The sequence below is a fragment of the Fringilla coelebs genome (assembly GCF_963513975.1).
Source record: "Fringilla coelebs genome assembly, chromosome: 4".
NCBI lineage: Eukaryota > Metazoa > Chordata > Aves > Passeriformes > Fringillidae > Fringilla > Fringilla coelebs.
Window position 1 is genome coordinate 31246311 of NC_140032.1, and position 26170 is coordinate 31272480.

General features: G+C 36.4%; 1 protein-coding gene across 4 annotated transcripts in view; it reads left to right on the forward strand.

Annotated features, from left to right (window-relative positions):
- Positions 1-26170, forward strand: part of FAT1 (FAT atypical cadherin 1) — a 101168-nt gene that overhangs the window by 16764 nt on the left and 58234 nt on the right. For all 4 annotated transcript variants that reach the window (XM_084204147.1, XM_084204144.1, XM_084204146.1 and 1 more), the window contains exon 3: positions 19637-19951. In XM_084204147.1, the coding sequence (XP_084060273.1) occupies positions 19637-19951 (315 nt within the window). The remainder of the gene's footprint in view (positions 1-19636; positions 19952-26170) is intronic.

A 26170-nucleotide genomic window follows, 5' to 3' on the forward strand; every position in this document is an offset into this window, starting at 1 on the left:
GCTATTTTTAATATTGCCAGAACTATTTCCAGCTGGGAAGGCATTCATTAAGAAGAATGAATAGTATTTTAACTGTGTAAAGCAAAGTACTGAATTATGTTCATAAAAGGAACAGAGCATGGCTAACATGTAATAAGTATGTTAACATTGCTTTGTAGTGTTCATGTAAATCCATTAACTTAAATACAGGATGTCAGTCACATTTGTACATAAGGGATGGCTTCAGGATCCATTTCTTCAGTGGTCTTTGGCATTTGAGCTTTTTGAAGACTGGCATTAGCAAAGTTTAAATGCTATGATCATCAGTGGAGCAGAACACATAAGCACCCAGTGGATAACTCTTAAACCAGCACCATTTTCTGGAACAGAAACCAACTGGCCTGCATCTACACCAACAACTCTTGTAGCTTTAGGAAGGGTGACTGTACCCAGATCATCTATTGGGAATCCTAATCCTGCAGTTCACCCCTAACTGTGCCTCCTGCTCTTTGTAAAATGGTAGATGGCACAAACCAAAAGCAATTTAACAGTACACAAGTTCAAATGCTTGGGAATGTTTTTTGTCTGCTTGTTGTAAAGATACGGTCATGAAATACTTGGACATAGGGGGAGACATTTTAAGTCAAAGCTGAGGTTAGTATGATTTGGTTTTAAGTTTATTGTAGTTAAGCAGCCTTACAAATACAGGACTTTCTTCACATTCACTTGTTTAATGCTATAGCTTGAAGTTGCTCCTTCTGTATACTTTGTTACCCTTATTGTATAAACCATGGATATAAACATCAGGATGTGCAAAAACTTAGTTTCAGTTTAAATTTTTAAAAAAGGGAAAAAAAAGACATCAAGAAGTTCTTAATAATTTCCATTCTTCTACTATACAAATTCTGTAATATATGTTGGCTTACTGTTTATTCTGAGTCTTTGAAGATCTGTCAGATTGTAGTCATTGAAAACTAGAAACAGAGAAATATGTTGAGGAAATCTTAACGTAAGAAAGCTATGAACGATTAAATTAAAAATTGTAATTGGTCAGATGATGCTGATACTAAGGAAAGAATATTCTAGGTGGGTTAATATGATTGACTAATTCTTGTAGTATCTTCACATCATAGACTAAGTTGTTTACAAACATTGTGATAATGGCATTTCTGCTTTGCTTCTGCCCACCGATGCAGTCTCATTGGCACATAGGTTTTGCGGTTAAAATTCCTTATGTGTGAGTATTTTGAGCAGCTAAAAGTGAGAACTAACTAAGAAGAAGACCCTCATAGAATGGGGTCTTCAGATAACATTTTATTCCTGCAAAGCACAGTAGCTCTTCCCAGTATGTTTGAAGAGAGAGAAGGATTAACAGGGTCTCTATTTCTGCAAAATACTGAGTGGCTGTAGCTTTTTACACAATAGAGTTTTACCATAGCTACCTCAGGTACAGTCATGAGTAAAGCTCAGAGCACAGACTAATCTTCCAGGTATCTAATTAGCTTTTTGGGCACATTTTTTTCATCCTACGCTGCATTCTGTACAACGGCAGTACATTTTACTGAAGTTAATGATTTGCCCATGTTGCTGTAGCAGTTAAATTTCTTCAGTAGTTGAGGCATACATGTCCTAGAGTAGGAATTTAGATTATTCTGATGCAGTTTGAAGAAAACCCACAAAACCAACCCAAACTAAAAAAAATCCCAAGAAACCAAACCCCAAACCTAAAACAACAACAAAAAATAACCTGAGCCACCCTCAGCATGCAAAACAGCCCAAACAAAAAAAAAAAACAAACTTCAGAATGATTACTAGTTTCTGCAAACTCCAAGCTAGAGTTAAATTCTTAAGCTTATAAATGTTAATTTGGGAGGTTAATCGTTTCAATGAGGGGCTGCATCAGCATTTCAGTTTGCAATTAAGACCTAATTCTAATGTATGCTGGAGATTTGAATGACATTCTAGTCAGCAGATGGGAGTTTTTTCTTAATCAAAGGACTTACACAGATTATTTTTGGATTCTGGAGTTGGCTGGTTAGTTGTTGCACTGACATCTGGAACAGAATTTCAGGTCAACACCTGGAATTTGAACACAAACTGTTAAACTTATTTCTTTGGAAAACAGTACAAGGGCAAGGATCTATTTGTTTGAATACTGTGCAATTAAAGCTCTTGAAAGAGTTTGAGAGATGTATTTTGGTGTCTGTCTCTGTAAAAGTGTATGTTGGGTTGGGGCTTTTTTGTGTTTTGAGAAGGTTTGGGAACATACCTGTTCAAGAAGTTTTAATTTATCTGTGATAAATAATAAAAAATACTGCTGTTCTGGAAGCATTAAGTAGTGTAGATCAGAGATGCAGAAATAATAATTTCTTTAGCCTTCCCTGTGAGGATAGTTTTGTAAAAATAACACTACTTAGAAAAAGGGGGCAGAGCAAGTAAGGATTACTTTGGTAGTTTACTGCTCTGGAAAGATATTTTAATGCTGATACGTGTTAAGGATTTTTTCTAGTGGTATATTTTGTTCTTTTTCTGGGCATTCCTTCCCTTTGGTGTTGCATTGAGAAAGATGAGCAGCATGAGAACATCTTCACTAACTCTAGACCAGGTCTGCACATTTCAGCTCTCCTGCTGATACTTTTGTGAATCCTTGGCAGAAGAGTCCTTATCAAGTTTCTCCAGAGTCACCAGAAAAAAAGGGTTTATTGTGACTATAAATAATGAGGCCACTTATGGTACCATGCCCACCCAAACACTATGACCTGTTTTTTAAAGCATTTATCCAATGTTTTTATGACCTCTGTTTCCTACCATAATTTTCAGTGGTAGTCAAGCATGCTATATATGGAGCAGAGCTTAAATTCTAGCTTAGTCTGCAAAATGGGAGAGACAGCCATATCTGTGTGGGACACTTAAATTGAGGAGGCATACTTGTGGTTGTTAATTACAGATACTAAAAACTTGGGTAGACATTTCTAAAATGGGGTATTATTTTCTGCTTTCTAATTAAGGATAACCCAGTAGGTTTGTGTTGTGCTTAGTATGATGTTGAAAAGAGAGTGAAGCTGATGCAGAAGATGGTCTGTTTCATTTTGGTTTTTTGGATTTTTCTTCAGTGGCATTAAGGCAAACTTGTGCCATCATGCAAGAAAAAATTAGTTATGTTAAAAAGAAAAGTAACTGTGCCTAAAGTGAGTAGTATTTTGAGTTTAAAAAACATTTGCTTAAAATTTCATGCAACTAAAATATATTTTCCGCCAATTTGTTATGGTTTTAAAAATGAGTTCTTTGGCACATAGATTCTCTTTGAGACAGTACAAATAGTTGCAACACCAGCTTACTAATAATGATTTTTGTACTTCTAGATCTCCTCTAGTATTAGGAGAAATCTAAGAACTTTTCTTCTAAGAGTATAGACCCAATTTAATACAATTTTTGTCTGATTAAAGAAATAAAAGACCCAGGGATTCACTATCTGTTAGACTGAGGACAAGGCCCGAATTTGCTGCTGTCCATTGAAAGCAATACAGAAAGTATTTTACCAGAGGATGACTAAATTCAGGTGTCAGACAGCCATGGTACCAGCAATCAAGCAAAGTATCGCACATCCAAAAGTTTAAGTGCAGGTTAATACTCCAGCTCAGCAGAGGTTACCTGGTTAACCTGCCAGGGACCATCTGCTTCTGACTGCAGTTTGCAGCTTTCTACTGTACTGAGGATGTGATTATGTTCATTCTAAGGTCTAGGACTAATGGTGCCACTAGGTTAAACTGTGATATGATCTTGTTGCATTTGTGTTTCTTTTTAGGCGCATAAAACTAAGCCTGGCGTTTGGAACTAATGTTGAGTTTCATTTTGGCAGGGGTTGAGGAGGCCTGGGTTTGGACTGAGGTCCTGGGCAGCCTGGAGCTAGGGAATTACTTTTCTTTCTTAGGCTTGAAGAAAACCATGTAATTTGCATTTGTGATGGTGGCAACTCCCAAAGTGCTATTAGGTTGTTAATGCAGCTTTTAGAATGTGTCTTTGGAAAAAGCTGAATTAGTTTTAGACAAACATATTCATCTTATGTTTTCTGTTGGCAGGGGCATCTTCCAAAGTAGTTTGAGTTTTCTTAGGTATCCTACTGGGTAAAACATCACCTTAGCTGCCAAATAGGGATCCCATACAAAAGCTGAGGCTCCCCTCCTCTACTGCAGGCATGCTGAAAGTAAGGGATTGTTCTGTTGTGAAAGGTGTTGATTGGGTTACAGCTTGGTTTGATGAAAACAGAGCTGCCTGGGGGCTGTGTCTCTGTAGGAGATGAACTGGGGCTGAGCCACATGTGGTCCCAAAGATTTACCTTATAAACAGCAATCAGGCAGCAGAATAGATACTAAGGGCCTATTAACTTACTTGGGTCTCTCTTTGACTTGAAAAGTACTTGTGAGCAGAGGAATAATAAAAGGGAAGGGTCGCCAAAAGCTATGGAAGGTGCATCTTGCTCTATCACTGTTGGGACATCTGTTAAATTGGGGATTTATTTCCTACCAAGCATCTGCTGAGCTTTTGAAGTACATATTAAGGTCAAAGGAGGGGAGCTTGAAATGATTGCATAATGTTTATTCTTTTCTTTGAAGATTTTAGACTTTAATCATACAGCATTTGGACATATTTAACAAAGGACAAACCTACATGAGCATTTGGCAAACTTCCAGAACTTATTACATGCAGTAGTTGCAGCTTTAGAACTTGGATTTAAAAATACTTTGGGCTCTGCTGAAGCTAGGTTTTGCAGGTCAGTTTTTTTAATCTGTATATCATTCTTACTGCATCTGTGACTTTATTACACTGGACATCTGAATGTGACCAATAATGAATTTTTAATTCATCACTCTCCATGAAGCTCAAGAAAAGAAAATCTCTAGCATTCCAGCTCCATCAGAGAGGGATTTTTGGAAAAACTGAAGCATCCAAAGAATGTAGCAACAGGAGTGCAACAAATTGTTTCCAAGTTCAGAAATGAGTTTTCCCCAAGCTCCTTGTTTTCTATCCATGATTCTAATTGCTGCTTCTTTTTAATTTAAAATTACTTGTGAACAAGGATAATCAATATGTTCGTGGTTCTTATGAGTAGTTGCATAGTTTGGATTGGCATTAGGGTCACAGAGCAAACTGCTGGGTTAGTGGATATAAATTGACTTGACCTACCAGTGGTGGTGGTCATTAATAGTTCGTTTGGCTCAGAGTTCTCTCTTTGCAAACTTGTCAGTGTGGTATTGCTGATAACAGAACTGAATATCTGCTGTATGTTGGGAAAGTTACACATAGACAATACAGTAGCTGCCTTGCTTTGTTGGCTAATCTTCTACCTAGAATAATCTTTTCTGACATGAATCATTTCCAAAATCTGCATGTATCTTAAATCAATCATTTTGGGTGTTTATAATAAAGACAGTCTTTCATTTTGCTGATGCAAAAGGCCTGATACCACCTCTATACACCAGAAAGGGAAAATTACTGAGTTTTGGTTTCGAAGTTGCTGATCATAGAGTGCTTGTTCATATTTTGTGTAGGATTTAAGGCTTAAAAGGTCATTATATTACAAATTTCAAAAATGCAAGAAGCATAATTACAGAAGAGCCTTCTAATTTTAGTGTTACTGATAAAGTACATGAGCATTACAGAATTGATAGAGTCATGTGAGTAAAAAAATGAAGATACTGGTAATATAATACGCTGAAAGTGAATAAGAGTGAATGAATAATATGCTAAAAATGAATACAGACTTCCTGTCTGTGCTGCCTGTAGTCCTGATTGTATTTGTGAGAGAGAAGGAGTTCAGTAGTTCAGCTTGAAAGACTTTCAGTGCAAAGAAGTTTATGATGGAGTTTTGGATTATGGAATTATGAATGTGATTTTTAATGTTGGTATGTTGTCTCCTCCATTTTTCTAAACCTGGGAGAGTGACCTGTATAGCTCTTTTGCAGGGAATACATCTCCATTCTACAGGGGGTTTATATTTATTTATTTTTAATCCTCCTCCCCCCTTTGCCTCTAGATTTGCCATGACAGGGTATATCCTGTCTCTATGAAAATTAGAGATTGCTGTGTAATGATAAGGGTTTAATCTGCAACGAATCAGACATGTGGAAACTTCTGTCTGTGGAATTTTCTGTTTGATCTGAGAGGAATGCCCTTGCTGTGCCCTTCCTGTAATGAAAGCAAGGTAGAGTGAATCAAAGTGATTCTAGATAAGATTGGAATGTGTGCATTGGTTATGCCTCTTATATTTGGTGTTGCAATTCTGGTGTATGTATTATTTTATTATTCAAGATATTAGCACCATAGTTCATCTTCTTCAAAGATATCTCTTTCTGTTTTAGCTAAAAGTGCTATGTTTTTATTATTAAAATTTGAGTTAATTACTTAGGTTTGAACACAGAAATTCTTGTTTACAGCAACTAATATTGTCAGCAAGATATTGAATGAGCTATGATAATACAGCATCTTTTTCTTATTGTAAATAATTTTACAGTATTCACTTCATCTTCTGTTCCTAAGATTTTGTTGGTGTACCATTGTGAGAAATAGCTAAGAGTTTCTCTCCATCATTATTTCAAAACCAGTTAATGATTAACAAATGTGCAACTGCCTGTGCAAGGAATGTTACTTACTTTGGGAGGGGGGAAGGAAAGATGATTATTTCTTCACGTAACAAGTCTGCTGTGATAGTTCACTTTGAAGGTAATTTTAAATTTTACAGGATCAATTTCAGCAGATTAATCAGAAATGGGAAAACGACCTGTGCCTTTCTTTGATGTTTGGTTATATCTATGTGCTTTCTACCTGTATTATTAGTTAGCACAGCAATATTTTGGGTTGCCTGTGTTTGTCCAGACAGGAGTTTTAAAGTAAACAACTATGTAAGAAGAGATGGCAATTTGTTAATAAGTGTATGGATATAGGCAAAACATGGCTCAAAAAAAAAAAAAGTGATAACATCTAAGCAGTTCATAGTCCAAACTATTTTACACCATTCCTAATCAAATTTCTGAGTGGGGCCTTGTCTGTTAAGTAGAGAGACCAACAGATCAGGAACTGTGCTTGTAAATATAAAAACAAAGACTGTCATAGAATTTGGGGTTTTCAGTTAGCTTTTTGATTCCTTCAGAATGGTCATAGTGAATGGTGAAATTTTGAACTGACTTGAATCTTTACAGTTAAGGTAGAGGAGGAAAGTGTGAGAAGGTTCAAAAATTTTTAGTGGAAAATGAGTTGTCAAGTTGCCATTGACTCAAATGACACATCAGTTTTAATGTGCATTGTTTAATAAGAAGTTAGGGGAGTGACAGAGTGAGAGCAAGATTACTGCTGATTATTGGAGTAAATGTTTGAGGGAATATTGATTCAGTGTGTGATGATGGGAGGAAATGGAATAAGACATACATGCCATTCTATTTCTGTAATTCCAGGGATGATAAAAAAATACTTTGGAAACTGAGTCATTCAGTCTAGTCAAACACAAGAATAACCAACATTTGAGAGTGTCTTTTTGACAACAGCTATGCACAGATACAGAGATTTGAGAAGGTCTCCTGATGCAACTCAGTCTAGTTGCTGTGTATTCTGTAAATTTCTTAAACAAGAGAATCCTCAGTGGTTAGGAACAAAATGCACTTCGTGCCTAGGTGGTCTATGACTTACCTACAGTATATCATATTGTTCTTTCATTTACAGTGTTCCAGTGTTGGCAGAGTTGATCTACTTCTGTTATGGTGTTATGACAAATTATTGGTTTATGAAAAGCAATTATTCATCACACCAATTTCCTTTGGTATTGTTATGAAGGGTGCAGTTATCTTCATCAAAAAATGTTTCTGTGGAGAATAACTAAGCGCTTTTTCAATGGAAATTCTGTCAGAGAGACTCTGTGGTCTTTATTCATCCAAATGCTTGCAGGTTTGCCTAGTAAGCAATAAAATGAATTAAATGTATAGGTTTTTATACTTTTTAACTGTAACTTGCATTAATTTCTACTACCATTAGTAATTTTTTATTCTGTAGAGTGTTGATTAAGACTGCATGTGCAGTTATCCATTGTTTATATGAGAAAGACTGAAACTATTTCCCAGCAAGCATCCAGGGCCCCCACAAATAAGTATGCTTGACATCTGATAAATAATCTCTAGTTTTCTAGTTACAAGTCTTCTTTTTAGATGTTAGGTATTGATTCTTCAATGTGCTCTAAGAATTTGCTTGCAAATGGAGGATTTCTCATTTGCTTGACACAGTAATCCTAACCAAAGAGAATAAGCATAATTTTCTTGTACCAAAACTCTTTGCCTTCAGGATTCCTCTGGCTTTAAAATTTTACTCAAAACCAGACAAGTTCAGAAATGTTTCTCTGTATGGCCTTGTGTTTAATTTGGTTCATATGCAAAGGCAAATAAGGTTAATAAAAAAATTCATTTAACAGGTACTAATCAATGTAGAATCCCCTCTGGAAACAGGAGCAGAAATAAAGTCTGAATAAATAAATGGATACTTTGTAGGTTAATACATCTGACTTTGTCAGAACAAGGATGAAAATGTCTTTTGATGTCACTGGATCCCAGATGCTTTCATTTCATGACTTTGTCAATTTGCTTTGTTCTCCTAGCATTAGCATGCCCAGAGGTATATCAGATCTTCTTTGTACACAGAAATCTGCTTGGGAGCAGCATTTCTGTTGGCAGTAATTAAGTGCTTTTGTGCATATAGGTAGCTGGTGCAGTAACATGAATGGCAGTAATAGCCTGATTTCCAGTATTCCTCAACATCCTACCTCCCTTTTGATAGATATCAGTATCTTTTCTTGCTCAGAGCTGGTCTGGAAACTGTCATTGCTAACCAGCAGTTTCTGCAACTGAAAATAATTTGGAGACTGAAAGCTTGAAGCAAAATTGCAGTAGTCCAAACCACAGCCATGCATAAATAACACACACATGTGCTAAACAACAATTTTTTTGTGGCGGGTTAGTCATGGACCGGAGTTGTTGTGGAACACATCTGTAACAGCTTCTTTCTGAAGGATAGGACTGCTCTGTTTGACTTGCTGGGCCTTCAGTGTTTTGCAGAAGAAATAAGAGGTAAGCTGCAGTTTCAAATTGCCACCAAAAAGGGAATCTGAGAGAAATGCAGTGTGTGCAAGAAAGGTATTCCTGGGATACATGGAACAATTTTCCCTTATTTAAGATGGTCACTAAACCCTGAAATTTACAGAAAAAAACCTGTAATCTGTAAAGTTTAATAGCTTCAAAGTATACTTGTTGCAGAACCGTCCAGGTTTTAATAGTTTGCAGAGGTCTAAACAGCTAGATCCTTCTGGATCAACAAACCAGTTTCTGAACAATTAAATGTGTTGCTCTTGTGCATAATTGGCTTCCCATGCGTCTCATTATTTTCCTTGTAGACTCTTCTTCTGCCTAAGGGGGACCTAGGTTAATCTGTCAACTCCAGTTAGTTTTGAAATTCCTGGGGCCATTTGCAGAGGAATTTCCCCTTCAGAGGCTCCCCATTTCCCAGCTAAATTATTAGACTTACCACACTCATTGTCAACAATTCCTTAGTAGTAAGAAGACTAATAGAGAAGTCAAGAGGGATTTTGCAGTCACTGGTGAATCCAGAGATCTAAAGAGCATACATTTTTTCATTTGTGTATTTAAGAAATTCTTATAAACTTTAACAAAGAATATAGAAATTCATTCTTTGTATTTCTCATGCAGAGGCAAGTACACATTCTTTATAAAAATTTGATTAATTAATTTCCTTCTTTAGCCTTGATGTTCATAAGTAAGCAAACAGTGGACCTGTAAAAGCCTTTGCTTGTTCATGAATCACCTACATTTTAGTTGAAATTTTCTTGGTCATGAAGTTAACTTGGCTTAAAACAGCTCAGCAATATTATCCCAAAGTGTTTTGCTCAAATGTAGTTCCTTATTCTACTTTTATAATACTGTGTAACTGAGTTTCTTGGGACATAGAAACTTGTTGTGTCTTTATCTGAAGACAACAAACTGTCCTGAATGAGGGATGGGTGGCTGGAGCAATGACTTGCCTCAGATCCTACAAACCTTGCTTGTGTAATGCACTAAAAGAAGCTGCTTTTGTGGGTTCCCAAATCCCACATGCTTGGCCCAGAACCTGCTGGCAGTTTGTCCATCCTGCTTTCTCTAGTATTTTATAAACCTGCTGTAATGTTGATGTTGAAGTGCAGTGATGTTTTTTTCAGCAAGCTTTCTCTCAAATCATGAATGACTGGTCATGTTAACAGCAAACCTTGCTTTACTTGCTGTCTCTTCAAGGCAGCGTGGATCCTGTGTGGTTGTATTGCAATAATTTTTGCTGTTGGCATAGGAGTTAACATTACATTTCCCTAATGTGGACTCATCAGGGGGTTTTTATGTCTCTCCATATCGAGCTTTAGCAGCATGGCACTGTTCCTCTGTATAGCAATTATATTGCCTGTCCGAAAGCTTGACATACAAGCCACCTAGCTGACAGAAATAAGCTGGAACTATTAAAATAACCATAAATGAGGCTGACAATGGGAGCTGTCTGCCATTGTCCCAAAAGATTTTTTGAACTGGAAGTAATCAGTTGAGTTCTAAGGCAGCACCATCGCGGATCTTCTAATTGCGAAAATTCCCCCTCGCCAACCCCCCAACTTCCTGAAAGGAAGTTCACAATCTTTGTGGACCTTAGGAGATTTATTGCTTGTAGCCCAGACTACCTAGTACCAAATCATAATTTCTGGGCATCATATTTTATGTAGACAATTTTAGGAGCATATGTAAAAATTATTTTTCTTTTATAAATGGTCTGAACATTGTGTTTTCTGTTCATTTGACTTGTTTTTTATAGAAATGTGCAGCAAGTGGCCACTTCTAGCTGAGCATGATTTCTCAGCTGGTAGTATGCAAAACACAACGTCAAATGTGTATAGCTTTCTATGTCAAAGAGCTATAAACAAAATTTAATTGCATTTCCTGGAATTTGTCCTTATACATGCTGACAGAGGACTTGTAGTTCCAATATAATACTTTCAGCTTATTTTAAGTACTTTTTTTGTAGCTTTTCCTGAGAGAAACTTTTCAGTGCATTCTATGAAGCTGAAATTGGGAAGTTTAGGTTTTTTCATTGCCTGTCTTGTAAAAAAGAAATTTATTTATGATAAAGGAGAAATGTTATATACATATAAAAATGAAATAAAAACACTGAATAGTAACTTATTGAATATTTAAAGAAAAAATGTGTAAAATCTGTAAAATATATATGACAAGCATTAACTTTTAGAACAAACTAAATAGTTTATATTGATTTTGGTATTTATATTGTATGCTAGACAGTATTATCTTGGGGTGAATGAGAAACTCGCTGGTTGGTTGGTTGATTTTTGGTGGTTTTTTTCCCCCCGTAACATTAAAATGCAATTAACCAGGATGCATGTAAAAAGTAAAGCACCAAATTATTTTTACAAAAATTCAGAATGTGTTAATTTGCATTTCAGCTTAGGCAAACCAGAAGAATTTCTGAGTGGTTGAAAAGGGAAAAATGAACTATTTCAAACTAGACTGAATAATTTGTTTTGCACATTGATATTCCTCAGACTTGTTTGCAGACAAGTCACCTCACTGAGGTATGGAAAAAACAGTATTGATGGTTTGTTGCCAGGTTACAATAATTTGCCTAATTAATGCTTCTGGAGAAGCGGTAAGTGAAAGGCAGTGAACATCTCCTGTTCATGTGTGATTCAAAGACAAGCGATAGTTGCTACAACTTTTTGCTCTCCTTCAGAGCTGCAGGAAAGGATTATTTATATTCTGAAACAGCGCAGTTTAGTCTGTGTGAATCTTCATATGCAAGAAGCCTGAGCAGCTTGCATTGTCAGCGATAAGCTTTAAATTGCTATGGAGGTGAAAAGCAAATCTTATTTCTCTGGGTGGCTTCTGCACCTTGTTCCATTGAGGCGTAACCACGCAATGCTTCCTGTTCAAAGTGCTCACACAATAAAACTAAGGAACTTTTCCAGTTCAGTTTATTTGTCGAAAATAATACTTTTCTTAAAAGAAGAGATTGTATATACTTTTAAAAGGTTCACACTGCCTGCCACAAGTCTTTAATATTTCAGGAGTTAGATTGCTGTGCCTCTCTTGGTATTCTGCTGTGTTTGTAGAGTGGATGAGCTGACATTTCACTTTTGCAAGAGGAATCTCATGCCGTTCCCTCTTTAGAGGGAGATTGTTTCATGGGCTTACCAGGATGGAGATTTTGGACTTCTCAGATGATGTTTTATGTACTGAATAGTTTGTTGACTTTGTGGCAGGACATGCATAAAATTTTCAGTGCTTAAGGATAGTTGGTTTGTGTAAAATTAGGGCTGGTGTGATATTGTGCTGTCTTTGTTTTGGTTTTACGAAGTGGTTATTTATTACACTTGAATGATCAAATACTATTAAATTTTGTTGACATTAGCATTGGCTGCTAGTTTAGAAGCATGGTAGGCTTAAGGTTTGGCTGTCTCTTACACACTGGTGCTTGATAGAGGCCTGAGTTACAGTAGCACAGTGGCCTCGGGGAAAGAATAATTTTTTTCCTTCAGAGTTCAATAGGTTACATGTTTCAAAACCTTCAAATTATTAAACATTTTATGGTATGTCGGGTTGTGACTGCTGCTTCAAGGCATTTCCCAATGTCAGATTACAGTCGTGACCAGAAGTTTCAGAAGTTATCAGAAGGAAGTTGAGAAGTTAACAGAAACACAGATAGAGGGGGTTTTTTAAATTGCTGTAAAAGTGGAAAGAATCTGAGCTATGACACTGGCCACAATTAGTATTACAGATGGGTGTAGTAATTGTAAATAGTGCACTATACTCAGCTGTAGTCTGTTTTATCTTGGGTAGATACCATAACTATTAATAAATGCACTTTTTTTTCCAAGTCACCTTCCTTCTTAGCATTTCTGACAGGGATCATAAAGTGGAGGGAAAAAAAAAAAAAACAAGTGAAAAGCCCCTCTGTGTAACACCCACGAGCACACAGGGTTGCACTTGCCAACTGTCCTGGTTTGACTGTGCCTCTGGAAGTTACTCAAGGGGAAAAGGAGGGTGAAAGAGTGTGGATGTGTTCCTCTTGAAGGCCTCTGGGGTCTGCTGAGAAGCAGACAAGCACTGTATCTTTTCCTATGCCAGATGCTCTTTCCTGGTTTCTTGTGGGTTTCAGTTTTTGAGGGGTGGGGGACTGCTTGTTTTTTGGTTTTTTAATCCTGTCTTCTCTGCTATAGCCTCTGTGTTTATACAGCTCCGGAGAATGCTAATCACATCATGATAGGTAATAATGTAAGGAAAAAAACTAGGAAAAATAGAGCATATAAAAAAGGGATGAATAGGAAGTAATGTGTGTTCATCAGTGTTTGATCTGGATATGTTTGAAGAACTGCACTGTCATTAACAAAGATATTGGCTAGAATAGATGCTATTTCAAATAAAATGAGCTGCGCAAAAAATCAAAAGTTGAAAATACGAGCTTTATAAAATGTCTTTGTTTTTCTGGCCTATTCTAGCCATGTAATTGTGGAGATTTTAGTAACAACCTGAAAACTGAATGTTTTGAATTGTATAACATTAGAAGCCAAAGTATGATAGTATTTTATTAAATGAGACTTTACTTAGGAGTGTAGCCAAACCACTAACAAGCTCTTTCTTTGTTTTAACAACAACATAAGCAAAGTTTCACCAAATGTAAAGCAGAAATTTTCTCAAAAAACTGGCATGTAAACTTCTGGGAGCTGGGATCCTTTGGACCCTTGTTCACATAGTAACTTCTGAAAAATATATGTTGCCTGTCTTGAGGTAGCAGAGATTCACATAGTAAACTGCAGTCTGTGCTGAGCAATTTTATCTCTAGTTTTTAAAAGAGTGTGCAGGCCTTAGGAGTAGTTTACACTGCAGTGACTTGCTGTTTGTTTAGAATTCAGGACAGTTGCAGTCTGGGTTGGTGTGCTGGCAGTCTAGTGCCATTGAGGACAGCATGTCTCCGTGTTTATAGCAGGCTTAATCCACTGGCTTTTGAAACTTAGATTTGAATTGGTGGTTTCTGAAGGTCATATTTGATCAAAACTTTTGTTCATGCAATTTGTAAAATACTGCTTTCCCCCTAGCCCTCTGAATGGCTTTTAAAGCAGCCGAAGAAGCTTTTTGATTTACCCGACTTATTAGAACTTAGATTAATTGAGTTTGTAATCAGATTTCAAGCATCATGTTCCAGGCCAGGGATTTCTTAGTTTGCTTCAAATGTCATTCCCGGGGCAAATTCTGCTAAACTGCATTTTCATGCTTTGCTGAGAAATGATTGCAGGTTTTGATTTCCATTATGGAATCATTAATATTGTTAATTAGAGTTCTTATGGATAAGCACACTTAAGGAGGATCATCCCTGGGAATTGGGAGTATTATAGTTTGAGCATTTGTTAATTAGATAAAATTGGCATATGTAAGAGCATCAGATTTGAGATTTATTTTATGCTTATTTCTGTTTTTAAGAGTGACTTTGTTGTAGTGAATTGTGTTTTGGGATTTAAACTGGGGGAAGTGTTGGTTCTTGTTAATAGTGGGGTTACTCTTTTATATTCTACAGTAGTGACTTAGGACTTTTGCCTTCCTTTAATGAAATTGATAAAAAAGTCCTACTGCATCAAGTGGGAACAATATCTAGTCTAAAATTTCAGACATATGAATATTGTAAGATCAGTTCTGATGTCCTCTTGCTGAGACTGAGAAACATTTCATCAGAGCTCTTTTGTGCTCCCCTCTTGTGGTTAGTGACTGAATTTAAATTTCTTTTTATCCTGACCACCTGAAAGGTTTCAAGATTGCACAGCCAGTCAAGTGAAAAATGCTTTTTGAATCCTCACTTCACCTTATGTTTTGAATAACAATGTTCTCAAGTCTTTGGGATTACCATAATGTGAAAGATTTGTTAGTAGATTTCTCAACTTGTCTTGCTACATAAAAAGCGATTGGTTTGTAAAAATCAAAGTTAGCCAGCTGCCTTAGCATAGAGGGTGGATGGGAAATCTGCTGATTAAAGATATTCTCTGAATGGGAGAAGAGTTAGAGCAGAGATGGAGCTTTTACAGCATTGAAGATACAGTAAAGGCACTTAAGGTGTATTCCTTAAATGTGCCTTGTACCACTCAAAGAGAAAAGGAAAAATTCTTTCTAGGAGCCAAAACATGCTATTGAAACTGATGATATGATCAATATCTTACTGATGCTTAATGGATCTAGATGTTTGCAAGATTAAAACAAATTACCTCTTATTAGATTGGTTTTTTATTTCTGTTTGATAGAGGAGTCCTGATCAGTTTTTTCTCTGTTACCTTGAGAAACACTGGAACTAGAAACCAGTGAATTTATAAACTCCACAAGTGCTGAGTGCTGGCTTTCAGGCAGCATGCAGTCTTATGCTGCCCTAATATGTAAAATAGGCTACTGTAGTCAATATTTGCAAAAGCAGAAAACTGATACAAGGACCAATGGTACGGTAAGGACTGGTTCTAGACTTGGGATTTGGTAGGAGAATGCTTGTTATCATTGTTAACAAAAGTAATCTGTCAATTTTTTGAGCTTCTGTTCCTTAGAAGGTGTAGTAGGCTACTGAAGTTTTCATACAATTTTACTCATTATTGTTCAATAGAAATTAAAAATGAAGCTATTAGTGTTCTCATAGGCAAAATCAGGAAAGATTTAGTATTAAACTTTCAGAAGCAGGAGCAATTTTGACTAGAGTAATGGCAATAGGATGGTGTTTTGTAATTACGGGTGTAAGATCAGATTGTTGAGGGGGCAGGGAAAAAACTGAAGTACTTCATACAGTTATGTGTGTTTAGTTTTGATTGTACTTTGTGACATAAAAGCGGATATAGAACCAAAAGAAATTCAAGTTTTGATTGTCCGAGCCTGCCCCCACCCCTAGATGTGTGCTGGATTAGTGTATCTGTTCCATTTTATTGCTGGGTTCAAACATCAGGAAGAAAGCTGAGTCATACTAATAGACCAGTCATCCCTTCCCTTGCTGTATTGCCTGCAGCTCTGAGCAATGAGCAGAGCTAGATGTGGTGGCCTTTCCTCCATAGCCCTCCATATGTGAATGCTGACGGGAAATTTTTGTTCCTTACCTTCCTGTTCCCTTTTTCATAGCTTTTGCAATGGAGGAATGTTATTTTGAGTCTTCATTTTTGATATTGTCAAAGTAATCAATCCACTTACTTGCGATGCCTGTCTCTAGTACTCATGGAATTGCAGAACCTTGAAGTTCATCTAGTTCCAACTCTGTGCCCATGGGCAGAGACACCGTTCACCAGACCAGGTTATTTAAAGACCCATCCAAGCTGGCCTTAAACACTTCCAGGGGTAGCACATCCACAAATACAAGTTTCCCAACTTGCATATTCATCATACCTTTCTATTGAATCTATTTTAAACTGTGTCTTATGTACCTTTAAAAAAAAAATTACTCAGGAATTAACCTGTTTATTAGTGTTAAACAGTTAGGTACCTGGTTTTGCATAGGTGACTGATCATAAAATTGTTTTCCTGCATGCTTTCTATTTCAGATTGGAATTATAAAGGCCACATTAAGAAAAAAATGTTCATCCTCAAATTCAGGATCAGTTTAGTGAGAAGCAAGAGAAAAATGGAAAACCAGTTAAATTTCCTGTTACTTTGACTAATGTATGATTAGAGTGTGAGTGCCCCTATAGGAAATCGGGACATTCTGAAAGCCAAAGCTATCCTACTGGGGAACCTGTGTCACATGATGCATCCAGTGGTCAGGTCATCAGACAGATTCTAAGCCTTTTTTTGAGCACTCTGCAAAGTCTATGTAAAATATACAGAAGTAATATTATATATGCAGATCTAATTTGAAATGAAAAATTAACCAAAAGACAAAGTTGCCCATGAGCGCTGTATCATTCTGCAAGATTTTACACATATTTCTTTTTGAGATATAATTTTTTGGATGTGGTACTTTTTGTTCCTCTTTATTCCATGTGATGGATGTGACTTAAGGGGATGGACATTTGAGAATTAATACACTACAAAAGCAAAATAGGTTCAGTCATCCTTTTACTTGAGGAGGGCTTTGATAACTAGGGAGGTAGAATTTGTAGATGTTAGGTGAGCACATTGCAGGGAGTGAGCTTCTTTCCACAGGAGTCTCTTTTTTCTTTCTTTAGAATCAGTCAAAGCTACGTTTAAATTATTATGCCAGTTCTGATGCAGCTACTGTTTAGAAAGTGGGATGTGTAAAATGAAAACAGTTGCTCTTTTCAGCACGAATCACAAGTAATAAAGCAGCATTGCTGGAACCCTTGATAGAAGGAAGTTAATACAATCCAGTCTTCTCTTTGGTAGGACATGAAGGGTTTACAGAACATTCCAAGCCATACATAGAGTCCATCCAGATTTAAGATAAAGTGTTTGTATGCTCCATCCAGCATTTACATTTAGAAGTGAGGCCACAGTAAGTAACAAATTTGATTACTCTCAAGCAAGTCTCCTGGCTGAGGTAAAGTCATGAAAAAAGTGTGCCGTGAGTTACAAAGTAGAATCTGGGTAACTGAGTGCTCAAGGCTGTGTCCATTATTAAGAGCAAATTTATGCAGAAACTATTCAGGAAACCAGTGCACAAATCCAGTGACTACTGGATAGCATTACCTTTTTGCTGTAATAGTAAAACTGTCATCAAACAAAATGTAAATACTGAGGCAGAAGGACCAGAAATGTGAAATACCAGTACAGAAATAACACCTGAACTTAGTTCTTGATGATGTTGTTCTGCAAAAAAATAAAAAAGGAAATGATAAAGCCAATAGTTTACTTTTAGGAAAACTTTTCTAGACTGCATGTAATGCATGCCTATTTTGAAATTGCAGTGCCCCTCCTTTTTACCCCAGTTCTGTAGCCTTTGATGCTGTATTAAACCAATTTCCACACTGACATCTGGTGGTAGTTCTGAAATGCTATGTTGCTCGAAATGATATATATGGGAGTTTGCAGGTCTAAGCATCAGTTTCAATCCCCTCCAGCCCTTCTGAAGTGATCTTATTGACATCTTAAAATTTTAGCCTGCCATCGTCAGACCAGCTTCTCACAAGGCAAAGAAAGTAATGAATAAATAAGCAGTTCCTTAATATTTTGCTCGGTCAGTATAATGTATCCAAAAAAGTGTCTGTAGTGTGTGAAGCACACATAACTTGGAGTTAATTCCTTTCCCCAAGAACTCCTTTGAAAACAGTGGCGTAGTTTTATTGAGATCCTGTTTGACTGATGGTGTGTATGTATAAGTATATAGAGATATATGTATTTGTGTGAAGTAAATGGGCTCAGTAGAAGTGCCACATCATGCATACTCACATTATGTGGCTTTATCCAGAGTCCAAGACTGGCTGTCATGGTGATAGTTTGACTCATCTTGGCTCCAGTTCTGATTAGTCCTGGTGTGTGAGTGTATAACAAACAGTAAGAGCCATGACAAAGCCCTTCAAAATTTCCACTGAAATGGCTGCAAGGGCTTACTCTGTTCCTCATCCTGACATGATTTTAAGTTCTCTTAAGAAAATATCTCAAATCAGACAGCCTGTAGGAGTGATTGGATCAGGAAAAGGAAAGTGTGAAGTTTTATTCTGCCATGACTCTATTTAATAGTCATCCCCCATCTTATGGGTTACACCATACCACATTGCCTTTTGACACATGCATAATATGGCTGTACCTCAAGAGTAAGCTGCTTGTAAAAATAAAGTTGTATTTCTTCATGCTGTGTAAATTCTTTAGTCAGTTCTGGCTTAGACAATCTCCTGTAGGCTCAGCAGACAGCTTTTTATTAAGTTTGTGAATTGTATAGTAGTTCCTTATTTGGTAATTCATTTTATGTTTGTAAAATTGAGCAGATTTTTGACCCTGTTTTTGCTGCCTTCCATTTCCACAGTAGTGGCAACCATTGCTTAGTCCTAATGTGGCAAAGGTTACTTTTGGTATAACTTTTGTTTTCTTTTCTGTGACATGTCTGTGTGAGCATAAATCAGCACATAAAGAAAGTTCAGTCAAATAATTCATTTGGGCAAAGAGATAAAAATGTTTCACATTTAAGTAGTTACTCATTAATATGAATAATAGTAAAGAGGTCAAGAGTTTGGCATCTAAACCAGATAGTTTAATGTGGTATAAAATTTACTGTAATGAGTAAAGAGGGTCATTCAAGTCCCAAAAGATTGTGAATTACATATTTAATTTAATCTTTTAGGCCAAACTGATTTTATGAATAGTGCTGACAGGTCTGATGTATTTTAAAAGATGTTGGAAAGGAGATCAAGTAATATATTGTTTTAATATATGATGCATAATTGCTGAAAACTCTTCCAGTAATTTTATTTTTAGTGGCTTCAGATTAGCCTTAGAGAGTGTGTGTGTGTGTGTGTGTGTGTGTATTAGCACACCCTGTGGAATCAATGTTGGTTATTTTGAACTTGTATTCATTTTGATTTATTAATTTACTTGCACTTGTTGCTTACTGTATTTTTACACATTTCTGCGTACTTACTGAGCATTTTCTGTTTATCTTTCTTCCTATTAAACAGGCATTATTGAGACTGCAGATCACCTGGATCGTGAGACTACTTCGCATTACTGGCTTACTGTTTATGCAACAGACCAAGGCGTTGTGCCTTTATCATCTTTCATTGAAATCTACATAGAAGTTGGGGATGTTAATGATAATGCTCCTCAGACCACAGAACCAGTCTATTACCCAGAGGTCATGGAAAACTCACCTAAAGATGTGTCTGTCATTCAGATTGAGGCATTTGATCCAGATTCGAGCTCAAGTGAAAAACTAACCTACAAGATTACGAGTGGAAATCCACAGGGATTCTTCTCAATAAACCCCAAAACTGGTAAGTGCAATACAGTGTTTTATTCTATGTATAATAAATTAACGTGTTTGCATAATTGCATAAACCAGGTGAAATCAAAACCTTTGGTTTAGTGTTGAAAACATGCTTTCACAATAGCTGGAGTTAAGCTCATGTCTTGGGCTGTGTCAGTTTTAGTGAGTTATACAAACATGTAGAAAAAGAGATACTAGAGTAGAGCACTTGGTTCCAAGTACTTGACATATCCACATCAGGCATATTTTGTGAAGGCTTACTTCTGAGTAGCTCCTCTCTAGACTGGTCAATGTCCATGCATTTTATAGTGCAGTAACTATACACTAAAAACCCATATTTTAATTTAGTTTCATCAAATTGTTTTTAGTTGTCTTCATAGTTTTTTTTTGGTCAGGCCTTTTTTAAAATTATTTTTTGGTGGCTGGGGAGAGGGTGTCGTGTTAGTCGAAGCAAAATAAGGTATTTACTCCCTGCAGACTCACTTGTCCCACAGTCAGAAGATACTTTCTTTGTAATTAACTCTTGCTGTTGCTAGAAATACATAATCTGGAGGATTATTTTCAGCTGTGGTTTTTATGCAGTGAAAATAAAGAGTCTGAGTTCACTGGTTATTTGGAATGCTTCAGAAAAAAACACTGAAGTTTTAACAGGGGAGTACAAACACAAGAACCAGGTAAACTTTTAGTAACTGAATGGCAGGTACTGAAAGGTGTGTAGGACAGACAGATGGGAAGAAAAATAATCAGTCTTAACTGAAGCTACCCAGTCATTTTGAAAATATTTTAAGGGTTGCCTACCATCCCTCCCATCCAGCACATACTGGATGTTTTTCCCACAGTTTATGCCTTGAGAAGAACTTGGGATTTTTTGCAAGGTTGTGCCCAGTTTAGCTTTTTATATGTTGTGTTTAGGTATTATTTCGCAGTAAAAATTATGAGAGATGCTTCTGAATCACTCAGCCAGTTGGTTTTTTTCTCACAATTCAGAGAATTTTAGATTAGAGGTCCTGCAGAGGTGTAGTGAGCGACTTAAATCTATTACAAACCCAGTAAGTACAAGGGAGCAGTTGAAGCTTTATTAATTTAGCTCTTGCCCATTCATGGAAGCAATTTCAGGGTACTTAAAGGAGTGAAAATGGAGTGAAAAAAAATGTTTTGAAGGCTATGGCCTTCATTTTGTTTTGTAGTTATTTCAGCTCAGAGTATGAAAGGCTTGTGTACTTTATCAATTGCAATTGCTGTGTCAGCAAAGCTCTGAGTGCAAACATAGATATGTTATTTGGGTTATTTCTGCCAATAACTTCTTTGTCAGCGTGTGCTGCATCTGTGAAAACACTGCCAAGAGGGACATATGAAATAGCTATAGCAACAGAAGATATTTAGTATAGTTAAAGCCTTCATCTAAACACTATATTTACAAAATGTTGGCTTTAGAGAAAAGGGAGCCTGAAAAGTAAAGCAAAAAAATTCAACCACAGTCTTCTAAAGTGAATGTAGAAAGTGTTTGTATGATTTATTTCTATTTGGTTTACTCTGTCTCTTTTTTTTCTTATTTTGCATGATGCAAAAGGAAAAAAAAAAATCTGCTTCTTTATCTACTTGCTTGTGCTTTCTGATTTTGAAAAAGTTCTTTTGCCTGCCACTTAGATTTTTTTTTTGTTGTTGTCTCGATATAATACTGTTAAAATGGAAATAAAATTGCCTGTGAGTTGGATGGAAAAAAGTGAGTGCAGTATTCAAATTGCAAAGGAACATAAATTCTGCCTGCATTCATTTCATCATTACTCTATAATTGGCCAGTTATTTTTGGTTATTGTTTCCTTAAATATTCCTTCAGGTCATTTTCTCTTCCTCTTTCTTCTGTTCTTTTCCTCCCCTTTCAGCCCCCTGTATCATCAGGTGGCATTTTCCAAACGCTGTTTTGAAAAAAGACACTACTGTACCTCCCTTGCTGAAGTTTTGACATAAAGAAATATCTTTATTCCTATTTAATGGGTAGAATTAGGGCATTGGGAGGTTGTGGTTTGTCTTGACAGAGTTTGCAGTTTTCTATGTCAGTAGCTTACTGTGATCTCATTTATGTTACAAAGGGACCTTGAGAGAGAGAGCTCAACGCAATAGATGGTGAAGTGATAAGGAGCACTTAATAGAAAAGGAATAAAGATTTTCTGTCAAGACAGCTTCTTACCTGCCTCTGTTGTAGCATGCATACACTAGAAGCAAGCAGTGCAATCCACAGTCCTCAGTTTGGTGTTAAAGAATAAAAAGCAAAAGGGCAACTGGAAATAATTAAATCATTATATTTCGGAACACAAGCTCTGGGAATAAAAGAATCTCCCTCTGATTTACACTCAGCAGAAGAAAATTATTTTTTTCCCCTCAATATAATTAAAGGCCTAGGCTTAGGTGTTCACCTATCATGTGCCATTCATACCATCCTTCTCTGGTGTCTATTACTGTTAAAATTGTAATGCTAGATAGACGTGCTTCTAGACAGACATCTTAAGCATAGGGAAAGGGAAAAGGTGGGCTGAGGAGAGAAGGGAAGCTTGTTCCTAGAGTGCACTCAGATAATTCAGTGGGTATTAAAAAGCTAACTCATATATATATATAGTCTTCCCATTTCATGTGCTCTGCTGGGACATACTGCCTATCTTGTACATGCCCAGTTTGAAACTGTTAGTCTGCAGTGGGCACTAACATAGGGGTTGAGTTTTGACTGAGGTTATCAAGTTCATAAGTTCTCAAGTCTCTCTTCTGTCTATTAGATATGGAATATATTTATTCTGAATAGATTTTATTTGGTGTGAAAATATTTTCAATAGCATTGACATGTTAAGGAGTTGAAAAAACACTTTAAAAGACAGTGGTAATTGTTCTAGTTATAACACAGTGCATTTTATCTTCTCCAATCAGTTAAAAGAGGGCTCAGCTGAAGAGTACATTTGACTAGAATTGGAGAGATCAAGTCTTGTCTTGTTTGCTTATGTGTGTATATTATCCTTGTTGTGCCCTGTGAAGTTATCACACTGCAAGATATTTGTCCAAGGAAGAGAACCTTCCCCAGGGCCCCAGGTTTCCTTTCCAACCACAGGGGAGATGGGGCTGGAATATTAATCAAATCTTTTTTGCTGTATCATGTTGAAACATTGAAAGTGACAGTCTGAGTTAATATCTGCTGTTGTGCTTCTCCAAAGGTGAGTTGAGGACTGTAATGGCATTCAGTTCAAGTCAACTAAAAGCTAGTGTTGGGATTCTTAAAATAGGTGGTGACTGTTAAAAAGACTGCTCAGGTGATAATGTGCTGTTATCTCTTCTCCTGGTCAAGGATCCATTGTTTCCTTTCTCTTTATAAAATTTAGTGCTATGGTACTGTGGACCATGGCTGGAATTCCCACACATAGTAGTAATACAGATTATAAATAGAAACAACCTACATGTAACATGTATCAAGTGAAACACTGCATTCTGTTCTCCTGATGTAGCTAATGCATTTCTAGAACTCTGTGGACCCCAGACTGAGATGTCTGTGTCTTAATGCAATAATCCTCAATTTTTAGAAACTCACTGGCATGGGTCTTCGTAGGATATATGTCATTATTCACAAAAAGAAGAGATTTCTTTTCATGACAAGAACTATTGGCTGACTGATTAGTTTCTCAGAAATGCTACTGCCTTAAGTAGTATCTGATGCTTCTTACTGCAATCTATTTCCAAGTACCCCCTTCAGTAAATCTTCACTGACACTTAAAAATGTCTTTTATATTTCAAGTAATTATAAAATAACTTAAGGAAACATTGCTAAGTTTCTCTTAGCATGCTATTTCATTTTTTGGAACAGGATATATAACATGGTATATTACAGGACATTTTGTAATCTTTTTTCACATATACTTGGTCTTTCACGAAAGCAAATGAAATAACATTTTATTTATCCTTGGAGTTTGCACACAAGGAAAATAAAGTGCTGTACACATGAGCTGTCCAGGTAGAATAAAAATAGTTATCATAATATTATTTGCCAGAAAGAATGAGAACAGAGACTTAATTCCACAAATTTCATGCTCAGTCTGAACACAACTGTAGACAAATCTGCAAATAATGATAAGTAATTGACAAAGTGGAAGAGATGCAACTCATGTTAGTACATTGAGGTGGAAAGAGTTGAAGTTGGACGATTTGGTGGCTGTTCTGAACACATGTCCTGGGACTCTGTGGTTAACCTCAGCACTTAACACTAGAGCTATTGCACTGAGGCTCAGAAAAGATTTGCACATTTACCAACACTCACATACAGCAGAGGATTATATAGCAGTAAATAAATTCTGAGATTTGTGCCTTGGAGCTTAAGATACATAGACAATGCTTTTATAAGCACATGTAATACATATGGTATGTATAATAGTGCTTTAGTACTATTTCTGTTTCTTGCAGGTGTGGTTTATTTGCTTGTGAGCTATTTGGGTACTTGTAGAACTGGAAAGTTTCACATATTGTAGATGTAAGCTCCATGTCTGTATTTACAAAATACAAATGATTATTTTAATCCTTGGAGTAAACTACTCAATGTTTCTATTTTACAAGAACACAGTCTTATTGAGTAGAAAAATTTCTATTTTTCTTCATCTCTGTGCCTTTCATCTTAAAATATTTTAATTTGCTTTTTTGCTTTTGAGAAGTGTTGGAAGGATGATGCTTGATAGCAGGATTGCTTTCTCAGAGAAAGTGGAACAGAGAATTAGTATGGCATCTGCAGGTAGTAGCTGATGATACCATTGAATATAAATGTACATTTATGAGTTGATGAATTATGATTTTATAATTCCTAATCTATTTCGATTTAGAAATTAAATATTTAGAAACTGATCTGTTAATGCCTCTTCAAAAGAGTTATTGTATTCATTTTACTAAAAGCTTTCAATCAAACTATGTAATTTCTTTCTGTCAGAGGAGGGTAGGACATGCATGAAGTATGAGCTTTTTGTTGCACCCAGTAAGAATGGTAAGGGTGGTTTGCAAACGAGCTCCCCAATTTAAAATGTGTGCTGACAGTTCCCCAGAATGACATTGTCAACCAAATTCTTTTCCTATCATTGTTTCCCATTTCATATTTTTCTTCTAGCTTTACTTTTTAAATTGTGGGATGGGAAACATCATGTGAAATTAGAAGAAAGGTATTAACTCTTAAATTACTAACAATAAATCAGCAAGTCATATATAAAACATGGAAATTGAAGAGCTAGGGAGAACCTCCTAAATTGCTGTAGAACTAGAGACATTAGACTGAATTATCTCTAAACAAAAAAAGTTCACTGAATTCCCTGAACTTTGTATCAGTTTCCATATGGATGAAATAGTTTTGCTATGCAATGTTTTTTTAAATATGCCTGCTGCTCAGTGTTGCAGGCTCTGTATGATGAATATCTCAAAGACTGCCGAGTTAAGGTGCCTGAAAGAACGTGATGTTGCTTTGTAAGTGCAGCATGCCCACTAGAATAGCAAAATCTGCATTTGCTTAGAGAAAGGAGTTCCAGCTCTCTCTAGTATTACTGAGCAAGAAAATTGAATCCTAACCAGGTATTTGTATAGGGTCCTTATAATCATTTGGTATTACCTTCCACATATATTCAGGCTAGAAATAATTTCTGATCTTTTTTTTGCCCAATTGGTATGCTTCTTTCCGCTTCCCCAGGACTTCTGTTATATTTGTTATGCCAGCCAGGTTTGGCTTGGGGAGGGAATCAGGGCTGGGTAGCAGAAACCACTTTCTTGAGAAGTCATGCCTTACCTCAGAAATTTAAAGCAATAATAGCAAATGTGGAAGAGAGGTGCCAAATGTTGCACCATATAACAGTTTTCATTCAGATTGGCAGAAATGCTGATCACAAAAGTATAGCTTTCGGTGCTTTTAATGAAACTTGGTAAGAAAGTGATGCATACCTCTGAAAACTAGATTTGGGTTCACAACCTGGACAGGAGTATGCCAGAACAAATTTTAAGTTGTTAATTTTTGCATACTTAGGTTTTGCAGGTGTAAAATAGAAATAATTGTATGACCTAATTACTTGGGAGTGTTGTAAAGCTATATTAATTTATATATGAAGCAGTTTGGTATTTATTATGAGAATATTATGGACGTACCTTTGAGGAAATTAGTGATCCTATGGTGTAGGAGATAGTCCATTTAGATAAGGATATTAGTTGGGGAATTCAGCAGAAGCCTTGA